Here is a 21,042-nt window from a genome sequence, read left to right as displayed (position 1 = left end):
AGCAAGATGTTGCTGGATGTTGTGCACAGCCTATATTGACATCCAATAATCAGTTTGCTTGGAAGATAATCTGCAAACTGGGTCATATTGTGTACTATGTTGCTCGTAGGGTGGTCCAGCACTGGATCTTCAATTGTCTTCAGTTACAACAACAGTTGAGGGGTTAATCTGAACTGAGATGTTGTTTTTGTTTTTAGGAGTGATAAATGTTCAAATCAACTAATTTGTTGAAGACCAGTATGAAGAATGGATACATATTATTCAAATTCAGTTATGTTCTGCATTGTTTAATGTGACACAATTCGCATTGTTTGTTTTGATGTCCACCTGCATTTTGGGAATCTGCATATGGGAGTAAACAAACAAACAAGCAAACAAACAAACACAATCGCTACAAGCATTTCATATTCCAACATCATGTTTAACTATTGTAATTCAGTATGAATCTTAATCTAATGAATCTTGAGCTGTTTTTTAGTAGCTTTCTTCTGTTACTAGTTTAGATTGTTGCTTCCTGTGTTGAGTCCCAGTTGTTAGATCAGCCATTTGTCAACTAACTGGTACAATCCATTTGTGCTGTTTAACAAGAAGGACCACTGAGTGAATATGTTGGCTGATATAATAGCTCTCATGATAGCTGGCCTCTGGACCAAATTATTTTTTTAAATTCTGAATGTTGCCCCTCAGTGTGTACCTCCCACAAATGCAAGTCTTTGAGATGTGTAGTTTTATTGTTTGTCGCTATGTGCTGTGCTGAGTTTTTTTTTCCAGATCTCACACTTTGCCCTCCCATGGGAGCGTAGATTGAGAGGTGCTCCCCCCCCCTCTCTCATCCCGTGTTTTTTAAATTTCTTATTAAAGAAATTGACACACCGCCTTATGACCCCTCAGCTTCCTGTTTCTGTCTCCCCCTGTTAGGTGTCACTGTATTTTCATGTCTGCCAAATCGAAGGTTGACCAGTGTCACTGAATGGATTGTTGGCAAACATAAAAACAGTCTTGTCTTTCAAGTAATCCCGCGACTCCTGGTTTTGGTTTATTAGAACTGATTATCCTTCAGAGACTCACTTGTTCTGCATGATCCTAATCAGTGTCATCTATGATAAATGATCTCATTGGCTCATTCTCTTTAAAAGTGGCTAATTCATTTCTCGAACATCGGAATCACAACGAGTCTATCTGTATCCAACCCCAGCTGCAAAACATTTTTCCAGTCTCTACGGGGCCGCCTTGGAATGTTTCACAATCAAGGAACTTCCCCTGGTTAATCTGGGTCCGTTTTTTTTGTTTTCTTCTACCATGAATGAAAAAGATACTAGTGAAATTTGATGTACCATTAATTGTCACTTTGAAGTTAACACAGTTATGTCTAGGGATATGTTTACAAGGTTCATATGTATAAATGGCCCGCAAATACTGAAAAATGTAGTATGTATTGATGCTAAGGCAATAGTCACAAGTTAATGTGCCACTGCTGGGTCTAGAAGACACTCCTGGGTTTGTGTCCAAATACCCTTATTTCTGACCCGCAGAAACAGCCCTGTGGGTTGCCGTTACTTACTCACACATGCCTACAGTGGACACTTGTCGTCGGTTTTCACAGAATCCCATTTTTAGTGTTTACACTTGTTCTAAGAGGGGAAAAATGAACAGTGAATAGAATACTCTCACTTCATAGTGCTTCTAAAAGATGAAAACGACCTTGATACTGTTCACTTTACCTTCCTTTGTGATCTTTCTTGTATAAATTCAGCAGTTTGTGATATGTGGAGTTTATCTTTTATATAGTACTTCTCTTGGCATGCACATTTATTCAGATTTTTATTACATTATTTGTATTGGTATTTTCACATTGTTATGGTGTGTACAGATTTTTGGGTGATCAAAATGATTACGGTTATCAGTAATATCCTGATTGCACAATTGAAATGACACTCCAAATAAAGTCACAGATGCAAGTTTTATTTGAAATAATATAATCAGCAATGCCATGTATTTTCAAAAAATTGGAGATTGTAAACAACACGAATCAAATGAATTTTCATGCATGGCCCCACAAAATGTAAATGAACTAAGGACAAAATATGGTCATCTGGACTGCCCACCGCCATGTTAATAGCACTGTTGGTTCGCAACATATGACGTCTTCTGATGGCTCATCTACTCCTCTCAACGATGTAAAATACAATAGCAATGGTAATTCTAAATTGAAATGGTTATAAAATGGTCCGGAATTTTATGAATGCCGGTAAACTTACTTTGTGTTTAGTATGACTTAATAGCTATAGAACTGAATGTGGTTGTGTTCATACTTGTCAGGTTTGGTTCAGTAAGGCACAATTGGTGTGATTGCTATTGTAGTTAAATTGATGTAGCGTGAATGTTTTATTTTTTTTTTAACCTCTGTATGGAACATAGTACCCACACAACCTTAAATAGCATATGAAATTGCATAACAAATAGAGGGTTACAGTGTAGCTGTGAGACGTGAGTTCTGGAGCTAGCCATTTTGACACAATGCTCAGAACAAGCATTCTGCTGCTGCATGATAACTGCCCTGCTGCATGATTGCCACAAAAGCTGTTGGCTGGCTAAATGTATCCATATCTTCCTCTGTATAGGGAATTCTCATATTATCAGGCAAGGATAGAAAGAGTCATTTTTGCAGAGTAAAGCAATAGCGTATGGGTTATCAATCTTATCTAAGGACATGGCTAGCCCTTTGAGCACTTTAATTTAATCCACCCACCTCTCCAGAGCAGACTCAAGGTGTTACCTCATCCGACTTTCCATGTACACACTGGACAATTTCAGTTAGTAAAATCAGCTAGTCGGCTACTGATCTCATGTCAAAATGTACAAGTCTGACAAAATCACACACAGGTAATTTGAACAAATTATGAAGTTGACCAGTTTTCCTCTTGTTTTACAGCCATTAATTGGACAAACTAACAATGCACAAATCTTGACATCTTACTTTATCTTCCACAGGGAAGAAAAAGACAGGCAGAGGCAGCACTGGATCTTAACCCAACTGCGATGGCTACAACTCAACCCCAAAAGAAAGGAGACCACCGCCAATGTGACCAAGGTAAATGGGCAATACTTTTTGTCAAGTACAAAGACATCCTGATTTTTCATTTATTTCTGAATCATGATCAAATGTAGTCCTATTACCATCAAACAAATTCTTCATTTATGCCCAGGGGGAAATGACGTTTGTTGGTACAAAACAACAACGCCAACATTTTTGCACAATACATTCAGCAATGAATTGTTGGCAATCCCAGTCAGAGCTCTTTTTGTTCTGGACAAGGAAAAATGTGAGAAAAACACACACATGATGGGGGTGGCCTGGCTTCAGTAACAGGTGGCCAACCCCCTGATCTGCCCCTGGGTCCCAATATCACCAACTTCCCTTTCCATCCGTCTCTGTGTGCTCTGGCACAACCCTTCATGTTGTGATTAGTTTAATTGGCCGTAACTCACAAACACCCATTCATACGTGCTGACAGATGACACAGTCATTTAGCTGAATGAATGACCGTCCTACAGGCAGATAGTAAAGCATGTCCCCTGACTGTTACCCCACACAAGACAAATGGGATAGCACTGCGGATCACCCATCAGGACAAAATTGTTAGACTGGAAAGGTAGGAGGGGAAGATGTTTTACTTTGCATGTACAAACTCAGAATTTGAAATTCCACTTGTGTTGTAAATTTCAAGACACACATTTGGAAGCTTCCAATTCTCCTTTCTTATAAACCATCCGTCAACAAAGTGTGGATAAAAGTGGTCATCTGCTTTGTAGACTTCAACGGTGGTAACGGATTGTATGTTGGAAAGAGTTTGACTGGGGCAGATTATATCAATTTCGATTGTTTGATATGGGAAACGTTTGAACAAACCAGTTGTCTTTCTGCACCCTGGAATGGAATGTGAACGCCTACTCTGTACTCTTGATTCATTTGTAAAAGATACATCTTCATTGACGGTCATCAAAGCAAGATCGGGCAATACATCATGGAGAATTTGTGACCATGAGGCACACAAATCTATTTTTTCCCTATCAGCCCTTGAATGTATAACATTTGTCATTCCACAAATACTGCAATGATTCATCTTTGCCTTGAGCTACAATGGGCTTAGTCTCTGTAATTAATTTCGCTCTCAGGACAGTACTTGAAATGAGTCGTGTCTTCAAGGCCTAATTAAAGGAGGGTTGTCGGACATATTGTAGGGCACACAGCTTGAAATCATCAGCTATTGAGGACAGAGTTTTAGGAATTTCCATCTCATCCTTCATAGAGCAATTTGCAGGCTGGGGAGAGAGGAGAGAATGAAAAACAAACACATATATTTGATTTGTTGATTTCTTCAGGCACCACGTGAAATTGAAGACACTTGGCAGACTTAAGATATCTCTGTCAACGTCTGACAAAGCCTTGAAATTAAAATATCTTGACTCTTTAATTTATGTGATGTAAAACTACAATTAACTTACTCTCTCCCTGATTAATGAGAACTGAGTTTGGAATACCTGAAAAAAATCAAGTCGTCCCTAGTTTTTTCTGAAATCGGATATTGGTACAACACTCTTCAAAACCAAGTGACAGATGGGAAGTTCCCCCCACTTTTTTTTCAGCAAGTCAGTAGAGGCGCTAATTACTAGTAAAATGTTGGTAATATTTTTTTATACACTCAGTAAAACAAGTTTCAATAAATTTGAATCTTGTGGTGAATTGAAATTGGATAGTCTCTAGAAATTTGTGACCTATAAAATTGGGATTTTAAAATCTGCAATTGAATTCCAGAGGTGGGCATTCTGTCAGACTTATGGACCGGTCCGTCAGTCCGTCCTTGATGGACGGCCGTTTTGCTGATGATTGACGAATGAAGGGAAACTTTTTAAAAACGACGGACTAATCACTGACGGAAAAGGGTTTTCGTCCTCCAGTCTAATCGTTTCGAACCGCCCCCGTCATGCTGAGATTTTTTGGTGGCTACGGGTGGGGGGACGGACTGACGTAGCAATGGACAACTGACGGAACTGACTGACTGACGGAATGACGATTACAATTAGGCTTGTAACAAAAAAAATGACGGGCTGACGGATGGCGGACGGGTACCCAGGCCGCTGATTGATGGCCAATGACTGATGCGGAAAAGTGATTAAAATGCCCATCTCTGTTTTCTACATGTGTGACTATAGCATCATTTAATCTTTTGATGAAATCAATTTCAATTGTTACAGCATTAATCACGTGGCACCTGAAATATACGTGCCTGTTTTGTTGGTTTTTACTTTATTTAAGGCAAGATATTAAGTAAACAGAATTAGCATACAGTATGCTATAAACTACAGAATTACAATTTGGGATTAACTTTCCCAATACTGCTCATCTCTCCTGTCCTAAGAATCAATGCATTCAGTTCTCTGCACAGATGAACTTTGACTGTACAGGCACACTGAGACACCCTCACATGCACAATGTGAACAATTAAGGGTGAGCTGGTGGGCTTAGTGCCTGGGTCCATTGTAAGTGCTCTAAACCTGTTAGACTGTGACAGACTATTAAAAGGCTGCCAAGGCTTCCTTAATTTGTTTGAACAGTGCACACGAAGGCACAGTGACTGAGTTTGAGTTTGTTGTTTGCCTTGAGTTTGTTGTTTCGTATAGATTACCATTACTACTTAAGACATTTTGTGGCTTTATTCCCCATTTATGCTACAGTACACAAAATATTGCCTCAATTAATTTAAAGGAAAGTCAACCCAAACATATATTTTTCAAGAATATGCTCTATGCACGCCCACTAGTTGAAACACGGCATTCTGATTAATATGTGTTTGTGGAATATGAGTTAAGTGGCAAAATCCACCCGTTTTTAGCCATCTCAGGGGGCTGGCATTTTGTCACCTCTGTCGACTGAAAATGACATCACAGACCCTCAGGGCTCAGATAACGACTAATCACGGCTCACCTGTTTTATGAAACTGTGCTATGATTGGTCGTTATCTGAGCCCCGAGGGTCTGTGATGTCATTTTTCAGTCGACAGAGGTGACAAAATGGCCGCCCCTGAGATGGCTAAAAAAAGGTGGATTAACTCTTATTCCACAAACGCAATATTTATCAGAGTGCCTTGTTTCAACTAGTGGGCTTGCATAGAACATATTCTTGAAAAAATATGCGTGGGTTGACTTCCACTTTATTGAATGTGACTCACCATGCAGAGGAATGAGCAGCACACAATGGCAAGATAACACGTAAAATCATTTTGTTAAAACACGTTCCTTTATTCAAATGAATATAATGCGGAACAGGTGAAATTTGAATTTTGATGTGCAGTGACTAGAAGGCATTGTGGTTTACAGGTCTGACTGAATCCTCACCAATTTAACACAGCCAAAATGACAAAGCACTACTGAACATGGTTTCTTTGGAATAGCTTGTGTTTATGACACTACTAATACTGGGTGGAAGTTTCTCATCGGAGGCATTTCCTGTCATGACCAGAACTTGGTGTTTTCAATCATTGGACCTCAGCCACAGGGCCCCTTATTGCCAGACCACAGGAATACACACAATCTGATTGAGTTTCCAAGCCACAATGTTTCATTTCCTATTTCATAAGTGTAGACAAAAAACAAAATGCAAATTCCCCGCTTTCTTTTGCCATCAGTCATTTAGCAGGGCTACGTGTTTCATGTTTGTAATGTTGGACGCAATTGGAGGTGGTAAGGATGGATTTTGAATTGTGTTGGATTAGAATATACACACATTTAAGTGTTGATATGCTTTTCTGATTTTAGGCCTAGACTTTATTTACATGTCATCACAGTACAGCCTGTTTCTCAGTTCTGATTATGGCAGGAGCGGGTGAAATCGTTTGTCATCAAATTGGTTTGCACTTTTTAGGTGATCATTCAATGACAGGCCTGGACGGGCAACATAAATCACACATGCGAAGATGAAGATGTGATATGTGTTCAGAACATTTCAATCTGGTGACACCTTGGTCTTGAGTTACACATTCCATTATACATACCTGTGGGCGCACACACACACACACACACACACACACACCCACACGCACACACACACACACACACATATACAGTACAAATACACTGATGGTGCGGTGCCGGTTTCAACTACAGTATGGCTGCCTGGGGTTATGTTATTGGCTTGAAAAAACATCAATAACATCTGTAAGGCATTATGGTTGATTATATTGCCCCTGCAGTGCAATCAAGCATAATGGGTATAAGTGGTAACTGCTCAGAATAAACTGTATGGTAAAAATACTGCTGTATAAATACCTAGCCCATAGTGAAAGAGTGTCAAACCTAATATTATATATTATATTATGCGATTACATTTCATTTCTTTTTTGTCCCCTTGGATGAGTGGTGAGCAGTCAAAGGCATAGTTGACCTTAACCAAAGTCACCTGAGACTACTCCAGTTTATTGTGACTATGAACTGATAAGCAGTATGGGGAATGGATGGATTGATCCTTTATTTATTTAATCATATTTATAGGCCTTTTATTTCATTTAATCAAACCTTCCTGTGTTGTTCACCAAACTTGCTATCAATGACATAAAGTAAATAGTTATTTTGTGGTTCAGTATCATTATTTTTCTCAAATTGGGAATTCTTCTCATTTTGCGCTTGGAAAAAAATAAAGCTGGTCAACCACTCTTGGATTTTAAATGTTTTAATTCCAATTGGGCGGCACGGTGGTCGACTGGTTAGCACGTCCGCCTCACAGTTCAGAGGTCGTGGGTTCGATCCCGGCTCCGGCCTCCCTGTGTGGAGTTTGCATGTTCTCCCCGTGCCTGCGTGGGTTTTCTCCGGGCACTCCGGTTTCCTCCCACATTCCAAAAACATGCACGGTAAGTTGATTGGATACTCTAAATTGCCCCTAGGTGTGATTGTGAGTGCGGTTGTTTGTCTCTGTGTGCCCTGCGATTGGCTGGCAACCAGTTCAGGGTGTCCCCCGCCTACTGCCCAAAGACAGCTGGGATAGGCTCCAGCACGCCCCGCGACCCTTGTGAGGAGAAGCGGTACAGATAATGGATGGATGGATAATTCCAATTGGAAATATTTGGAATATTCAATAAATAATCTCTTCCAAGGTTAAACTTTGCCTTCTTAACCTTACAGGTAATTTTGAAAGTAACATTTTAAAATTCTTAATGTTTATCTGAAGATAAATGAATCATTGTTAATCATAAGATATACAAACAGAAACCGCTAAATCGCTTGTACAGCGGTGTCGCACAGGAAGTTACGCCCCGTTTCTACATCAGAGCACCCAGGAATAAGGTAGATGAACACTTTTGATCTTAAATTTGGCCAGAAGTAGCTCACCTGTTAGGGCTTACCAGTAATTAAGCAATGGACAGTAGGTCACGGTACGAGTGCCCCTACAAAGAGTAACTTCGTCAAGTTTCTTGACTACTGTCAAGAACCAAGGGACTCCCTCTATGCAAATGGTGTTGGTTCAGTTTCTACTCGCCGATGGTATGAATTAGAGGTGGGCGATATATATTGTCATCGATATCATCGTCAATCTTGCTTTCACGATGTGTAATTTTCCATTATCGAGTATTAATACCGCCTCGAAAAGCGAGTGAGCCGACGGCCGTAAAGTACGAGGGAAATGCTGAAAATCAGTGTACATTGACGGCAGGAGTGGAAGACGTGATAATCATTCGCCGAATCAGCGGGCAGGACCCGGTCACGTGACTCTGTCCGCACTGCAGCCGAGCTATGTTTCAAGTACGGAGGAGTGTCCAGCGGGGAATAATAGCAAGGCGCGGGTCCACGCCGTCCGTAGTCTGTAAATGGTTTGGGGTTGACAAGACTGACGTTGGTGGGAATAACCAAAACGGTCACATCGAAGAGCAATTCTGTTGCACCATGAGCCATATGGGTTACGAGGAAAATTTGGCGACCGCGCAAGCACGCTAAACAAAACCTTAAACACACACACTCAGAAAACAGTCGCCGAGTTGAACCAACAAATATAAGCGCACGCACGCACGCACGCACTCACTCACGCACACACACACTCGGTACTTTAGCGAGTAAGTCAAACGTGACATCCTGGATGATCTGTTAACAACGAGTTTACACGCTTGTAGTCCGCATCATTCATAACTAGCCTGTATTCCCGAGGAGTTTGTTGCACAAAGTACGACGCGGCTTATTAGTGTGACACCAGCATACACCCAAACATGAATAAAGTCACAAGTCTCCATATCACAGCGATGAATGAGTGGGAAAATGCACTTTTCTGGAAATTGAAGTTTTGTTATTCAACTTTATTCCGAGTACGGTGGCCAATATATGAGAATGGGTGTTGTCATGATGACGTCTTTTTTTCCTCTCGCTGGGTGACATTTCGTCACACGTCACATATCAAATGCATTTATTTCCCATTCTGATTGCTGTAGTTGACATCCTTTTCTTGTTATGATTGCTCTAGTAGTTGGCAGTGGTACACCAGTACTTACTGCAGCTCAAAGTGTCGCATCATTATGGAATAACAGCAGAGACATTTCAAAGACAAAAATATTCCCAAAAATCAATGTAAGTCTATACATCATTTTTTTGTTCTTTATTGTTAAATATTGTTGTAGAGTATCATTATGTTTTGCAGAAGCTGTATTTAGCAATTCAAAAGAGATGTTGTTCACAAATGCTGTCTATCCACGATTGGTCTGTGAAGCAAGTGCATATTTAAAATATTTTTTGTAGAATATTGTCAAATTATTGTTATCGAGTTTTTTGAAAAAAAAAAAATATTTTTTTGCCCATATCGCCCACCCCTAGTGTGAATCTAAGCGTGAATGGTTGTTTGGCTCCATATATGCTCCGTGACTGACTGCCGACCAGTCCATGCTGTAGTCTGCCTTTTGCCCAATGTCATTTAGAATACGTTCCACCTCCTGCGACACTGAACATGATAGGTGGTTATGGAAAACTGATGGATGGATAAAATCATCAATGATGTTGAGGTTGTCGTTCGAGTTCACTTCCCGTGGTCTTGAACTAGGGAACCTCAGGCAATAGGCAACACACAGACTCTTAGCAATGGTGTTCAGAATCTTTAACATGCTGGGGGTTTTCCTCCAAATTCTAATAAATATATCCATTGCTGCTTCTTCTATTGTTACACTATATTTTTTCTTCTTAATGAATTCCACACCAATGACAATGACCACCAACGCATGCCCCTGCCCAATCACTCAAGCCACTCATTCACATTCCTGGTGGTTGTCTGCCTCATTTGACCTTTATTGTGAAAGCACTATTTTAATGGGAGAGCGACATTTTAAGCATTGCCTCAGTAGAAAATGTAACAAACTACACATACTACATTTCCATGAACATGTTGTTCCATGAAGCCATATCATGGTGGAGTACATCATACTACTGAATGCATTAACACTGAAACAATCCTTAATACTGCATTTGCGCCACTATTTAGTTAAAGCGATAAATTATGTTTGGCTTCAATGACCAGATTGGCTTTTGGCATTTAGAACACTATTGTTTCATCAACAAAATGATGAGGGATAAAGAGATGCACATCATGTTTTTGAGTACACCAACACATGACTGAAGCTATCAGGGTCGGTCTTGATGGTTGTCCATTAACTGTCACTCATCAAAATGTCACCTTGTCTCCACAATCACCAGTAAGTGCCAGCATTTTTTTGCACAATGTGAACCGTCACATCTAGGAACCGGAAGAAAATGTCAGCACAATTCTTTATGACTGGAGGGATGGTTGCCATGGTGAGTGTATTGTAATTCAACAGTGACTTATCCAGTGGGGGAGCAGCCTGTGTAGGTTCTCTTACCCTTTTCACAATTAATTCACAAAAGGACTATTAAGAGTGGCAATTAGAACTCAAGCACATTCTTTCCAGTCACTTTTTCTGTGTGTTATGTCAAGTTTGCCTTTTACAGTGAACTTGCTCTGTTATTTGTCTTCTGGCTCTTGTGCTTTTCATGCATAGCATGAGGCACAGGAAGGTTAAGAGTGGAGCTAGAATTGAGTTCTGCTCCATTTAGCACCCTGAAATATTCTTCGGCTGAGAACAACGCTCACTCCTGCTTCTTATTTGGCACAAGAGCTGATATTAGCCAGTATGTGAAAGCTTTAGGGCAGCTTAGAGTATGATTGGCAGGAAAAAAGGTACGTTGTGGGAAGCAAAATATTGACTTCTTAATTTAGGGGATCCTCTTTTCTTACGCCTGAAACGTAACCCAAATTTGCATGCAAGTCGGAGACTGCCTTGTTCGAAAAACACTTATTTATAGGTCATAGATGAGACTATCAAATCACAGTAACTGAGCATGCTTGTCACATGACGATGTATTTCACTGCCACTGTGCTAGTTCATTGTGTGACGTTTGTAACTTTGAAATGTTTCATGTCAGTACCATCGCAAACCAAGGAAACCCTGCCTGTACTATTAACTTCGTGCACATGCACATGACAAATCCATACCAGCACCACCACCAAAGCTGGAAAGGAGCCATCGCTCCACAGGAGGACAGCGATGGATTTCATTCCAAATTCTGACCAAACCCTTCATCTTCAAAGTCGGAATCATTGAAATGATTGGCCCATCCCGTTTTGTTTCGTTATACTTAATTCTTCAAGTTTCATGAGAAAATAACACCAAGGAAACAATAACAATGGGCTGGTGTCATTCTGGTACTGACGTTATAAGGCTCACACAGTTTTAGATTTAAATGTGGGAATTTTGAAATCTGCTAAAAAAGCATCAGCCAGAAGACATAGTTTCTCCAGCGCTCCCAGAACACCTTACCAGGGAGGCATCCTGATCAGATGCCCAAGCCACCTCATTTGTCTCTCCTCTCAATGCGGAGGAGCAGCGGCTCTACTCTGAGTCCCTCCTGGATGACCGAGCTTCTCATTCTATCTCTAAGCGAGAGCCCAGACACCCTGCGGAGGAAGTTCATTTTGGCCGATAGCATCCGGGATCTTGTTCTTTTGGTCATGACCCACAGCTGGGTATGACCATAGTTGATGGTGGGAACGCAGATGGACCAGTAAATCGAGAGCTTCGCCTTTCAATTCAGCCCCTTTTTCAACGCAACAGACTGATACAGAGTCTGCATCACTTCAGACACTGCACCGATCCACCTGTCGATCTAGTGAGCTCGTGAACAAGACCACAAGATACAACTCCTCCACTTGGGGCAGCATCTCATCCCTGACCCGGGGAGGGTACCCCACCCTTTTCCAACTGATGACCATGGTCTCAGATTTGTTGTGTTCTGGGGCCTTGCTGCATCTGACACAGGGTCCAATGAAATCTCAAGACTACCAAGGTATCCTAGAGAGACATGTGTTGCCCAGTGTCAGAAAGCCGGCTTTCAAGCGCAGGTCATGGTCATGGGTCTTGCAACAGGTTAATGATCCCAAAACACGCAGCTAAAACCACCCAAGAATGGCTTATAGCAAAACATTGACCTATTCTGAAGTGGCCTTCAATTATAATTTTTCGTTCATTAACGGAGGAGTACCCAAAAATATTTGGGCTTTGCTAAAAAAATTCAATTCAACAATACAGTAGCCATTATGATCACAGTAACAGGTGTTATGTAAATGAATAACCTTCACATTGACGTGTCCACTTGTTGCGTCCTGTAAAAACTGCCTTGTCAGAATTTTTAGAAACGTGAGTTGGCATGTGTCACCTTCACGGTGGAGCTTGAGATTTTATAGTCCATGAAGATATTGGTGTCCCATTAAAAATGCTATTTACTGATGTTTCGAGAGCCTCTTGCCGCTTGGAATTAATTGCCTTCCCCAATTTTTTGGCAGACACGTACTTCGGCGAACATGCATATAAATATTCTCAAACTGTTTATGCTAAGAACGATTTGAGATCAAAAGCAGACCCAAATATTTTGATATGGGCAAGGATATTAATGAAAGCAGAAAAAGTAGCACAAACTGACAGCAACTTAAAGGACTATCTAGGACAATAGCATAATGAATAAAACAAAATGCACATCATACACTTTAAGAATGCTTTGACGAAGCCTTGCTGGTGCTCCTGTCAGATCTCTGCAGTGTTCTCTACAAGCCATGTTCTTTTATCATGAAGTCCATGACTATTATATATATATATTTTTTTATATTCAAAACAATGATATTTATGCATGCCTAAATAAGATGACTATTGGCAGATCTTGATTGCTTCCAGTGTTAGTTTCCAAAACAATGTTGCCATAGTCCATTTAAGTCAGGAGTCACCACAGTCAGGATACTGTATGTTTGGCACAGTTTTTATGCTCAGTGCCCTTCCTGAGGAAACCCACACACCATAGTGGACAGTGGCAAACTGGATGCCACAATTGGCCTGACCGGGATTTGATCCCCAGTCCCCGGTGTGTGAAGACAGGTGTGCTACCCACTGAGCCATCCACCCACCGATTATTTTGTAAAATTAATATCAATACCCTTTTAGATTTCCATTCTGTGTGGCAAGCTTGAATAGAAATAGGCAAAAAGGTCTCAATGGTATTCTTGTTTGAGAGTCTAACTCAAATGTGTTTCCAAGTGTCAGCATTCATCATAAAAAAAATGTACTTTATCCTCCATTAAGCATTCGGACACAAACACACGTACACAAACACACACGCACGCACGCCCCCCCCCCTCCCCACACACACACACAATGGCTTGAAGTGCAGTTTCACAAGAAAACAAACATCACATGTACACAGATGAATTTCCCAGTTACATGTGCGTCGATTTTCCCAGCAGAAAATCTTTGAAAGATGCTAATTAGGAAATTAGTCATTGGGGTGACACAGATCAACCTTCCCATTTGTAATAGAGAACGAGTGTTAGCAATTTACTCTTTCCAGGTCTGTTGCTCACTCCTCATTGGGTAGTGATGGGCTCTGTGAGTCATTTGTAGCCATGCATGTCTGGTTTCATATTTCCTCCCCCATTAGGCCCTGCATGGCTCTCCTCTGTGTTGTGATAGACCATAATGACTCACTGGAAATCTGCCTGGTGTTTATCAAATGTCTCCAAGCGGGGCTGGTGGTCCACAATCAGGGTTTTTTTTCTTTTTCTTTACCCTATTGTGAAGTGGTGGATAAACAGCGAAGGCGAGCATAGAGCTCATCAAGAAAGACAAAGAAGGCAAAAATAGGTTAAGCTCTCCATCCATATCTCAACTGCTTATTACAAAAAAAAAAAAAAATTAAAGTTATGTAGTAGATGAACTCACAAAAGTGTATCTTTCTTTGAGTGATAATAGACATAATGGCAGATGGCCATGTGACAACTATGGAGAAATTAAATATGAGTAAATTCTTCTTTTTTAAATTAGATTTTCAACGGATGGAATGATCTCTTCCTGAATGATCTGAGCTCCTGTTTTGATGCCAGGGTTTTACTGAGCATAATATTGTCTGGCAGAGGTCTGTGTGGAGGCATCTCAACAACCCTTAGCTGATTTTTTTTCAAACCACAAACAATCCATCCACCCATTTTGTGTTGCTAATCCTTGATGAGTCTGAATCAACAGTGTGTGTTGTTGGCAGCCAAGTCGTGCACACAGTTTTGCCTTCATTGTTCCAAAACACAGTTGATCAACAATCAGTTCCACACAATCCCTATAGTTTATGTATTAACAGTATGTGGAGATGAAAGCTGGGATGGATGATGGTAACTGGAAAGCAGACCATTTTTAGTGTATGCCTGTGCCTGGGTGCTCCAATTGTTTGAAAAACAGTCTTTACTGTATTCCAGATTGTTTGAATTAATATACTCAAAATTGCTAATTGCTTTGGTTTCATACAATATTAATTGCATAATCAAATTAGTAATTAGACTATGGGAATGGGGAATGAAACAGCCATCTGAAGACAAATGGGGACTTTGAACTCTAAACTATTGTTAATCATTTTACATTTTAATGAAACTGCTCAAATTACATCCATCCATCCATTGCAGGGAGCCGGAGCCTGTCGCCACTGACTTCAGGCAAAAGGTGGACTACACCTTGGACCGGTCGACAGCCATTTATTGAAGTTTAACTACAGTTAAATCAAAACACTGCAAAACACACAAAAAACTATAAATACGTCATTTAACTTTATTGCATGTGCAGAGTCAGTATACTGTGTCATTGAAGGCAGTTTAATGTTAAAGTTCTCATGTGACATTATGATGGCAGTTTCAACAAATATTGTTGTGTAACTTTAGATACATATTTTTCACAAAATATGTAGTTACATCGAATTACAATTGTATGACTTTTGGGACATTTAATTTTGAAGCTTGTATTGCATATAGCATATATACCTGCTATTTTGAAAGAACAGGAAGTGCACCACTCAGGAAAAAATAAAAGGGAAAACGAAGTGGCAAAATGGAACATGAAATGATCACAGACAGAAGCTGCTGTCTGAGTTGCTGGTTGAAGAAAAAATACAAACAACAAAACATGTGCCAAAGTGGAGAAAGGAGAGTCTCATCGGCCAAACTGCAACGGTACCACTGGTGGGAGACAGAATGATTAGATTGTGTACAAGCAAAGACTAAAATGCTAATGGAAAATGTTTCTAATTTGCAAGTGGTTATTTATTATATTAGCCCAGCTATTATCTTAGAAACTAGCTTGTTATGCTAATGTTAACTTGCTATCTTATAATCACCATGTGGCCTGTAAATGTGATGATGATGCTTAGTTTAGCATGTGCTGTAGCCATGTTTTGATTGATTGATTGATTTATTGAACATATAAACACAACATGAAAGACACGAAGAAAAAAACAAAAAACAAAATCAAAATAAAGGATCAGTACTTAACTTAATTCAGTAAATAACAAGTTTATATGTTCAAGGGGAGTATCAAGAAGTAAAAAACTTGTCGAGTCCTAGCCCTTGTTCACTATAAAGTATGTATATTTTACATATATACAAAGTAAAGCGCTATAAATAGAAACAAAAAACAAAAGTATTAATACAAACAGACATGCCACTATTATACACGTCTATAGATAATCATATTCATAAACTAAAGACGGTAAATTAAGAGATTCACTTTCATTTCCTGTGTCTATACTTGATTTATATATTTTTGTAATACTATATCCCTCTTTATACTATATACCTCTTTTTAAATACTGAAAATGATTTACAACATTTCGGTTGTATTTCATAATTATTCCATAAATTCACACCTTTTGAAGAAACACACATTTGCTTTGTTTTTGTCCTTGATTTTTTAAAGACACTTGTACCCCTAAGCCTATAACAACCTTCTCTGATTTTGAACAGCTTCTGGATACTGTGGCAAAGTTGATTATTGTTGGCTTTATACATTATGTGTGCTGTTTTAAATTCAACTAAGTCATGGAATTTAAGAGTGTTTAACTTAATAAATAATTTGTTGGTTCTATATAAGATGAGTGGTTAACAATTCGTATGGCTAATTTTTGTAGTTTAACGATAGACTGAGTGTTTGTGTTATAAGTGTGAACCCATATCTCCACACCGTATGTCAGGTATGGCAGTAATAATGAGCAATATAATATATATAAAGATGCCTTATTTAGGATATCCTTGGTTTTATAAAGGATACCTATAGTTTTTGAATTTTTTTTTAACATGTTCTATGTGTGATTTCCAACATAATTTTTCATGTATAATAACTCCAAGAAATTTAGTTTAATATACTCTTTCTATTTCAATAGAATTGACGATAATTTTTATTTTTGGTTTAATTTGTTTGGTACTAAAGATTATATACTTTGTTTTGTTTAAATTGAGAGATAATTTATTAGTGTCAAACCAGGTTTTTAATACATTTAATTCTTTTTCCACAGTCTCCAGAAGCTGCTCAAGGTTTGTTCCAGAGCAGTACAAAGTTGTATCATCAGCATATAGAACTTTTTTTTAAAACTTTAGAAACACAGCAGATATCATTAATATAGAGTATAAATAGTTTAGGGCCAAGCACTGACCCTTGAGGGACCGACCCCGTGAGTTATCTTCAACTCGTTTGATTTTAAATTGTTAAACTGTACATACTGTGTCCTGTCATTTAGATAGCTTTGAACCCATTTATTTGCCAAACCTCTTATACCATACCTCTCTAATTTTTTCATTAATATATTGTGATCTTTTGTATCAAAAGCTTTTTTTAGGTCAATGAAAACACCAACAGTAAATTCTTTTTTATCTATACTGGTTGCGATTTCTTCCATAAGTTCCATTACTGCCATAGATGTGGTCCTTTTTTCTCTAAAACCATACTGGTTTTCGCTTAAAAGATTGTGTTTTGTAATAAAATTGTCAAGTCTATGTGTGAATAGTTTTTCCAGAATTTTTGAAAATTGTGGTAGTAACGATATTGGTCTTTAATTAGTAAATAAGTGTTTGTCTCCACTCTTATAAATCAGAATAACTTTTGCTATTTTCATTTTTGATGGGAAGACACCAGTTTTAAATGACAGGTTACAAATATATGTCAAAGGTTGCACAACATGTTTTATAATACTTTTAATTAATGCCATATCAATATTAAAACAGTTAGTGGACTTTTTATTTTTTAGTGTTTTAACAATATTTAATATTTTTATATCATTTACAGCATTAAGGGACATAGTGGCAGAATAATTCTGTATATATTTATGTATTTCATATTTATTATTATTTGACTCTGGAACTCATGCGGTGCAAAAGCCATGTGCTATTTGAATTTCTCATCTAAATCCCTGCTGTTGCAGGTCCGCTGATAGTGTAGTGGTACACACGCCCGAGTTGTGTGCGGGCAGCGTGGGATCGATTCCCGCTCAGTGACAGTGTCTATGTGTGCCCTGCGACTGGCTGGCGACCAGTCCGGGGTGTAGTCTGCCTTCGCCCGTTGACGGCTGGGATAGGCTCCAGCAACTCCCCGCGACCCTGTATAGGATAAGCGGTTTGGAAAATGACATGACATGACATCCCTGCTGTTGCTGTCCTTTTACACATTAAGTCCAAAACTGAGGCATATTTTCACATAACTCAACACTGTCTCCATTAGTTGCCATCTACGTCCTCTATTTGAACAATAAACTCATCCCAATTTACTATCAGGATCGTGATACTATCGTTCACACAAAGACAAACATTTAAGTGCTGAGCCCATTTGAACTCGGCCGCTAACAACCGGGCACAGCAGTCTTTCGGATGTATTAAATTGTGGAGTCTTAATGTATGGTGTGCAAATGAAAAATTGTTGATGCCCTTCCATTAAATAAAATGCACAGTGGTCACTAAAATAATGAAAGAAGGAGATGAGTGTGCTTAAAGCTCCTGGGAGAGTGTCCTTTGGATTTATGATCTTTTAGTAACACAGCACAACAGCTGTATGTTTACAAAAATGAAAAACAAAGCAAAGCTAACAACACTATCCACTATGAAACATGAAGGTGGCTGGGTGAAATTTGCGGCCTGCTTTGCTTCATCCAGCACATGGTGTCAATCTGTGCAAGGTACAATGAAAATTTGAGACTAGCAAGGCGTTCTGGAGCGAGTCGAGGGTCCAACAGATGGGTTTTAGCCGCAAGTGATGTCAAACAGTATAACGACACAAAATGGCTTCGAACAAAGCATTGGACTATAGTATTCTGAGGTGACCTTCTATGAGCCTTGATCCTAAATCCAACTGATCTGTGGAAGAAGCCAAAACATGTCCACCCTTTAAAGCTGAGACTAGAGTAGTTTGATCGCAGGAGTGGGCCAAAATACATGTTATAAAAATTAATTTGGACTGCACTCCACAAGCGATGCCTTATTTTTATCCATCCATCCATTCACTCTCTTTTTATTGTAGGAAAGCAAGATCAAGATCTGGATATAATATCAGTTTATTTTCTATACTGCTTGTCGTTATTAGGTCACAAGTGGGCTGGAGCCCATATCCCAACTCACTACGGGCAAGTGGCAGGTCCTGCCATAGTCATATCCTGCCGGGCAGTATACACCCTGGACTGGTCACCTGCCAATGCCAAGCTGTATGTAATTTTGTTTCATATTAATTAAAAGAAAAAAAAACAAAATAAACTTCTGTGCAAATAATCTATATAATTAGAAGATAGGCCCAAGCCCTATATTTGACAGAATACTTCAATCACAGATGCATCGTTTACCTTTTTTTTGCACTCACTAAATGATACTAAGAATTAACCCCCTCTACTTTGCACTCACTGGTCATTTGTTTTATGGGAAACATGCAAATAAACAACGGTTAATCATTTTCTTCCTCATTTGAATGACCATTAACATTTACTAATGCGCTGTAAACATTTAGTTATCTATTCTAGACCTGCTTCAATTAAAAACCCAAGCTCAGTCTGATCTGCTTAATACAGACGTAAATGTCAGTGTTCTAGCAGGATGTCCTCATCTAACTTGATAGAGGAGAAGAGGCGACAGAGATTGTCTTTCATCAAATCACTTTTATCAACCCCCTGGTCACGTTTTCTTCTGGTACAATCACTGGCAAAGAAAAAGTATTGGAAATGTTTGGTCATGATCTGAATGTCTGAATCAAGCCTGTAAATCCATTTCATGGGATTTAGAAAAAAAATACACCCTCCTCGAGGAATTCCAAGTCATGCTGTTTCCCAATGCTATGTACTTGTCTCTACCCTATATTGTGGCTACATCCTCTCCCACCACCCTTTCCTTGTTGCTACACCGGCCTTCGCTCAAATTTCATGCATCATCTGTTAATTTCTGGGAAATACCAGAGAGAAAACAGTCCAGCTAGCCAAATGAAACAATAGAGATTCAGGGCATTAACACAATAACTGCTGTTGTGTTCTCATGATCATAAAGGCTATGACAAATATTTCACGGTGACTTTATAAGTCATCACTACACTGACACGCTGCTGACTGATTTTCAACCAAAGTGCTGCGATGAGTAGAACGACAAAAATACTCAAGTTCTTGTGATTTGCTCTGGTTTCGTGGAACAAAACGACCAATATGTCTACGCACGGCGGTTGGTGTGTTTTAGTACTCTCAAGTCACTTGGCAAAAAGTGTCTCTACATAAAACATAGCCTTTACTTATGGGTAAAGACTTCCATTCAAGGCAACCAGTCCTCCAGATAGTTTCTAGTTTTGTTTTTTGGGCCACAGGTCAAGTTCTTCCATTTCAAGAGTCAAGTCTCAAGTCCCTGCCCTTAATTCTTAATGTTTTAGCTTATTAATATTCATGATTGAACTGCCCAGTGTCTGTATAATGAGACTCTCGTGAATTTCCATTTTTTATTGCCAGATTTGAATGAGAAATCAGCAAATGCTGTAGGGAGTGTTTCATCATCATAAAAAAATGACTGTATGTCATTATAAACACACTATTTTAATCAGCTATTGATGCTCAGAAAATTGTGATATCGAAAATGTACAATCTCTGTCCAGAGAAACACACTAATGGACAATATACTATATGTATCTGTTTGATATCTTTTTGTTCTTTGTCGCATGGAAAATCTCTTCGCATGAACATGGTTATGGCAGCTTCGTTTGCCCTTTGGATTTGGATGTTTTTTTTCTCCGTTTGCTTTTTCTCATGGTCTACCATGATATCTGCAACGGGTTGTGAGGTTGAAGGGGCCCAAAGGGGCACTACAAATGCCAGAACATTACCTCTCAGTCCGTCACATTGTGATACTAATCAAGGTCTGACATGTTTTTTATGTTCTCCAAATGCTTTCTGCAGATGAAATGTGGATGCAAGGCGGCTTTGAAGCATATTTGTGGCCATGTGAGACTCAAGTCTGAATCTGCCCTGCATAGCGTCAGACCGTAGTTGAAAGCAACATAGCCTATTGTGCCGGCCCCATAGCCTGTTAAACGTGTGACGTGCCCTGATCTAACATATCAAAACGGCTACCATACACCCTCATTTCCTGTGACAAAATGCAGAAAAATGGACAAAACACGCACCAAATGCCTAAGACCT

The 21,042-nt window shown here is 39.3% G+C and overlaps 1 protein-coding gene across 5 annotated transcripts in view; it reads left to right on the top strand.

Moving 5' to 3' along the window:
- rbms3 (RNA binding motif, single stranded interacting protein) overlaps positions 1-21,042 on the top strand; it is a 292,172-nt gene that overhangs the window by 39,341 nt on the left and 231,789 nt on the right. For 3 of the 5 annotated variants that reach the window (XM_086014736.1, XM_086014739.1, XM_086014735.1), the window contains one exon: positions 2,992-3,091. In XM_086014736.1, the coding sequence (XP_085870862.1) occupies positions 2,992-3,091 (100 nt within the window). Of the gene's footprint in view, positions 1-2,991; positions 3,092-18,965; positions 19,084-21,042 lie in introns of all 5 variants that reach the window. The other 2 variants (XM_086014741.1, XM_086014743.1) reach the window with 1 other exon arrangement.

The sequence above is a fragment of the Filicampus tigris genome, chromosome 18 (assembly GCF_054856515.1).
Source record: "Filicampus tigris isolate MCC_2025a chromosome 18, RoL_Ftig_1.0, whole genome shotgun sequence".
Lineage (NCBI taxonomy): Eukaryota > Metazoa > Chordata > Actinopteri > Syngnathiformes > Syngnathidae > Filicampus > Filicampus tigris.
The sequence above is the reverse complement of the archived record's forward strand: the minus strand, read 5'-3'. Positions and strand labels throughout refer to the sequence as shown.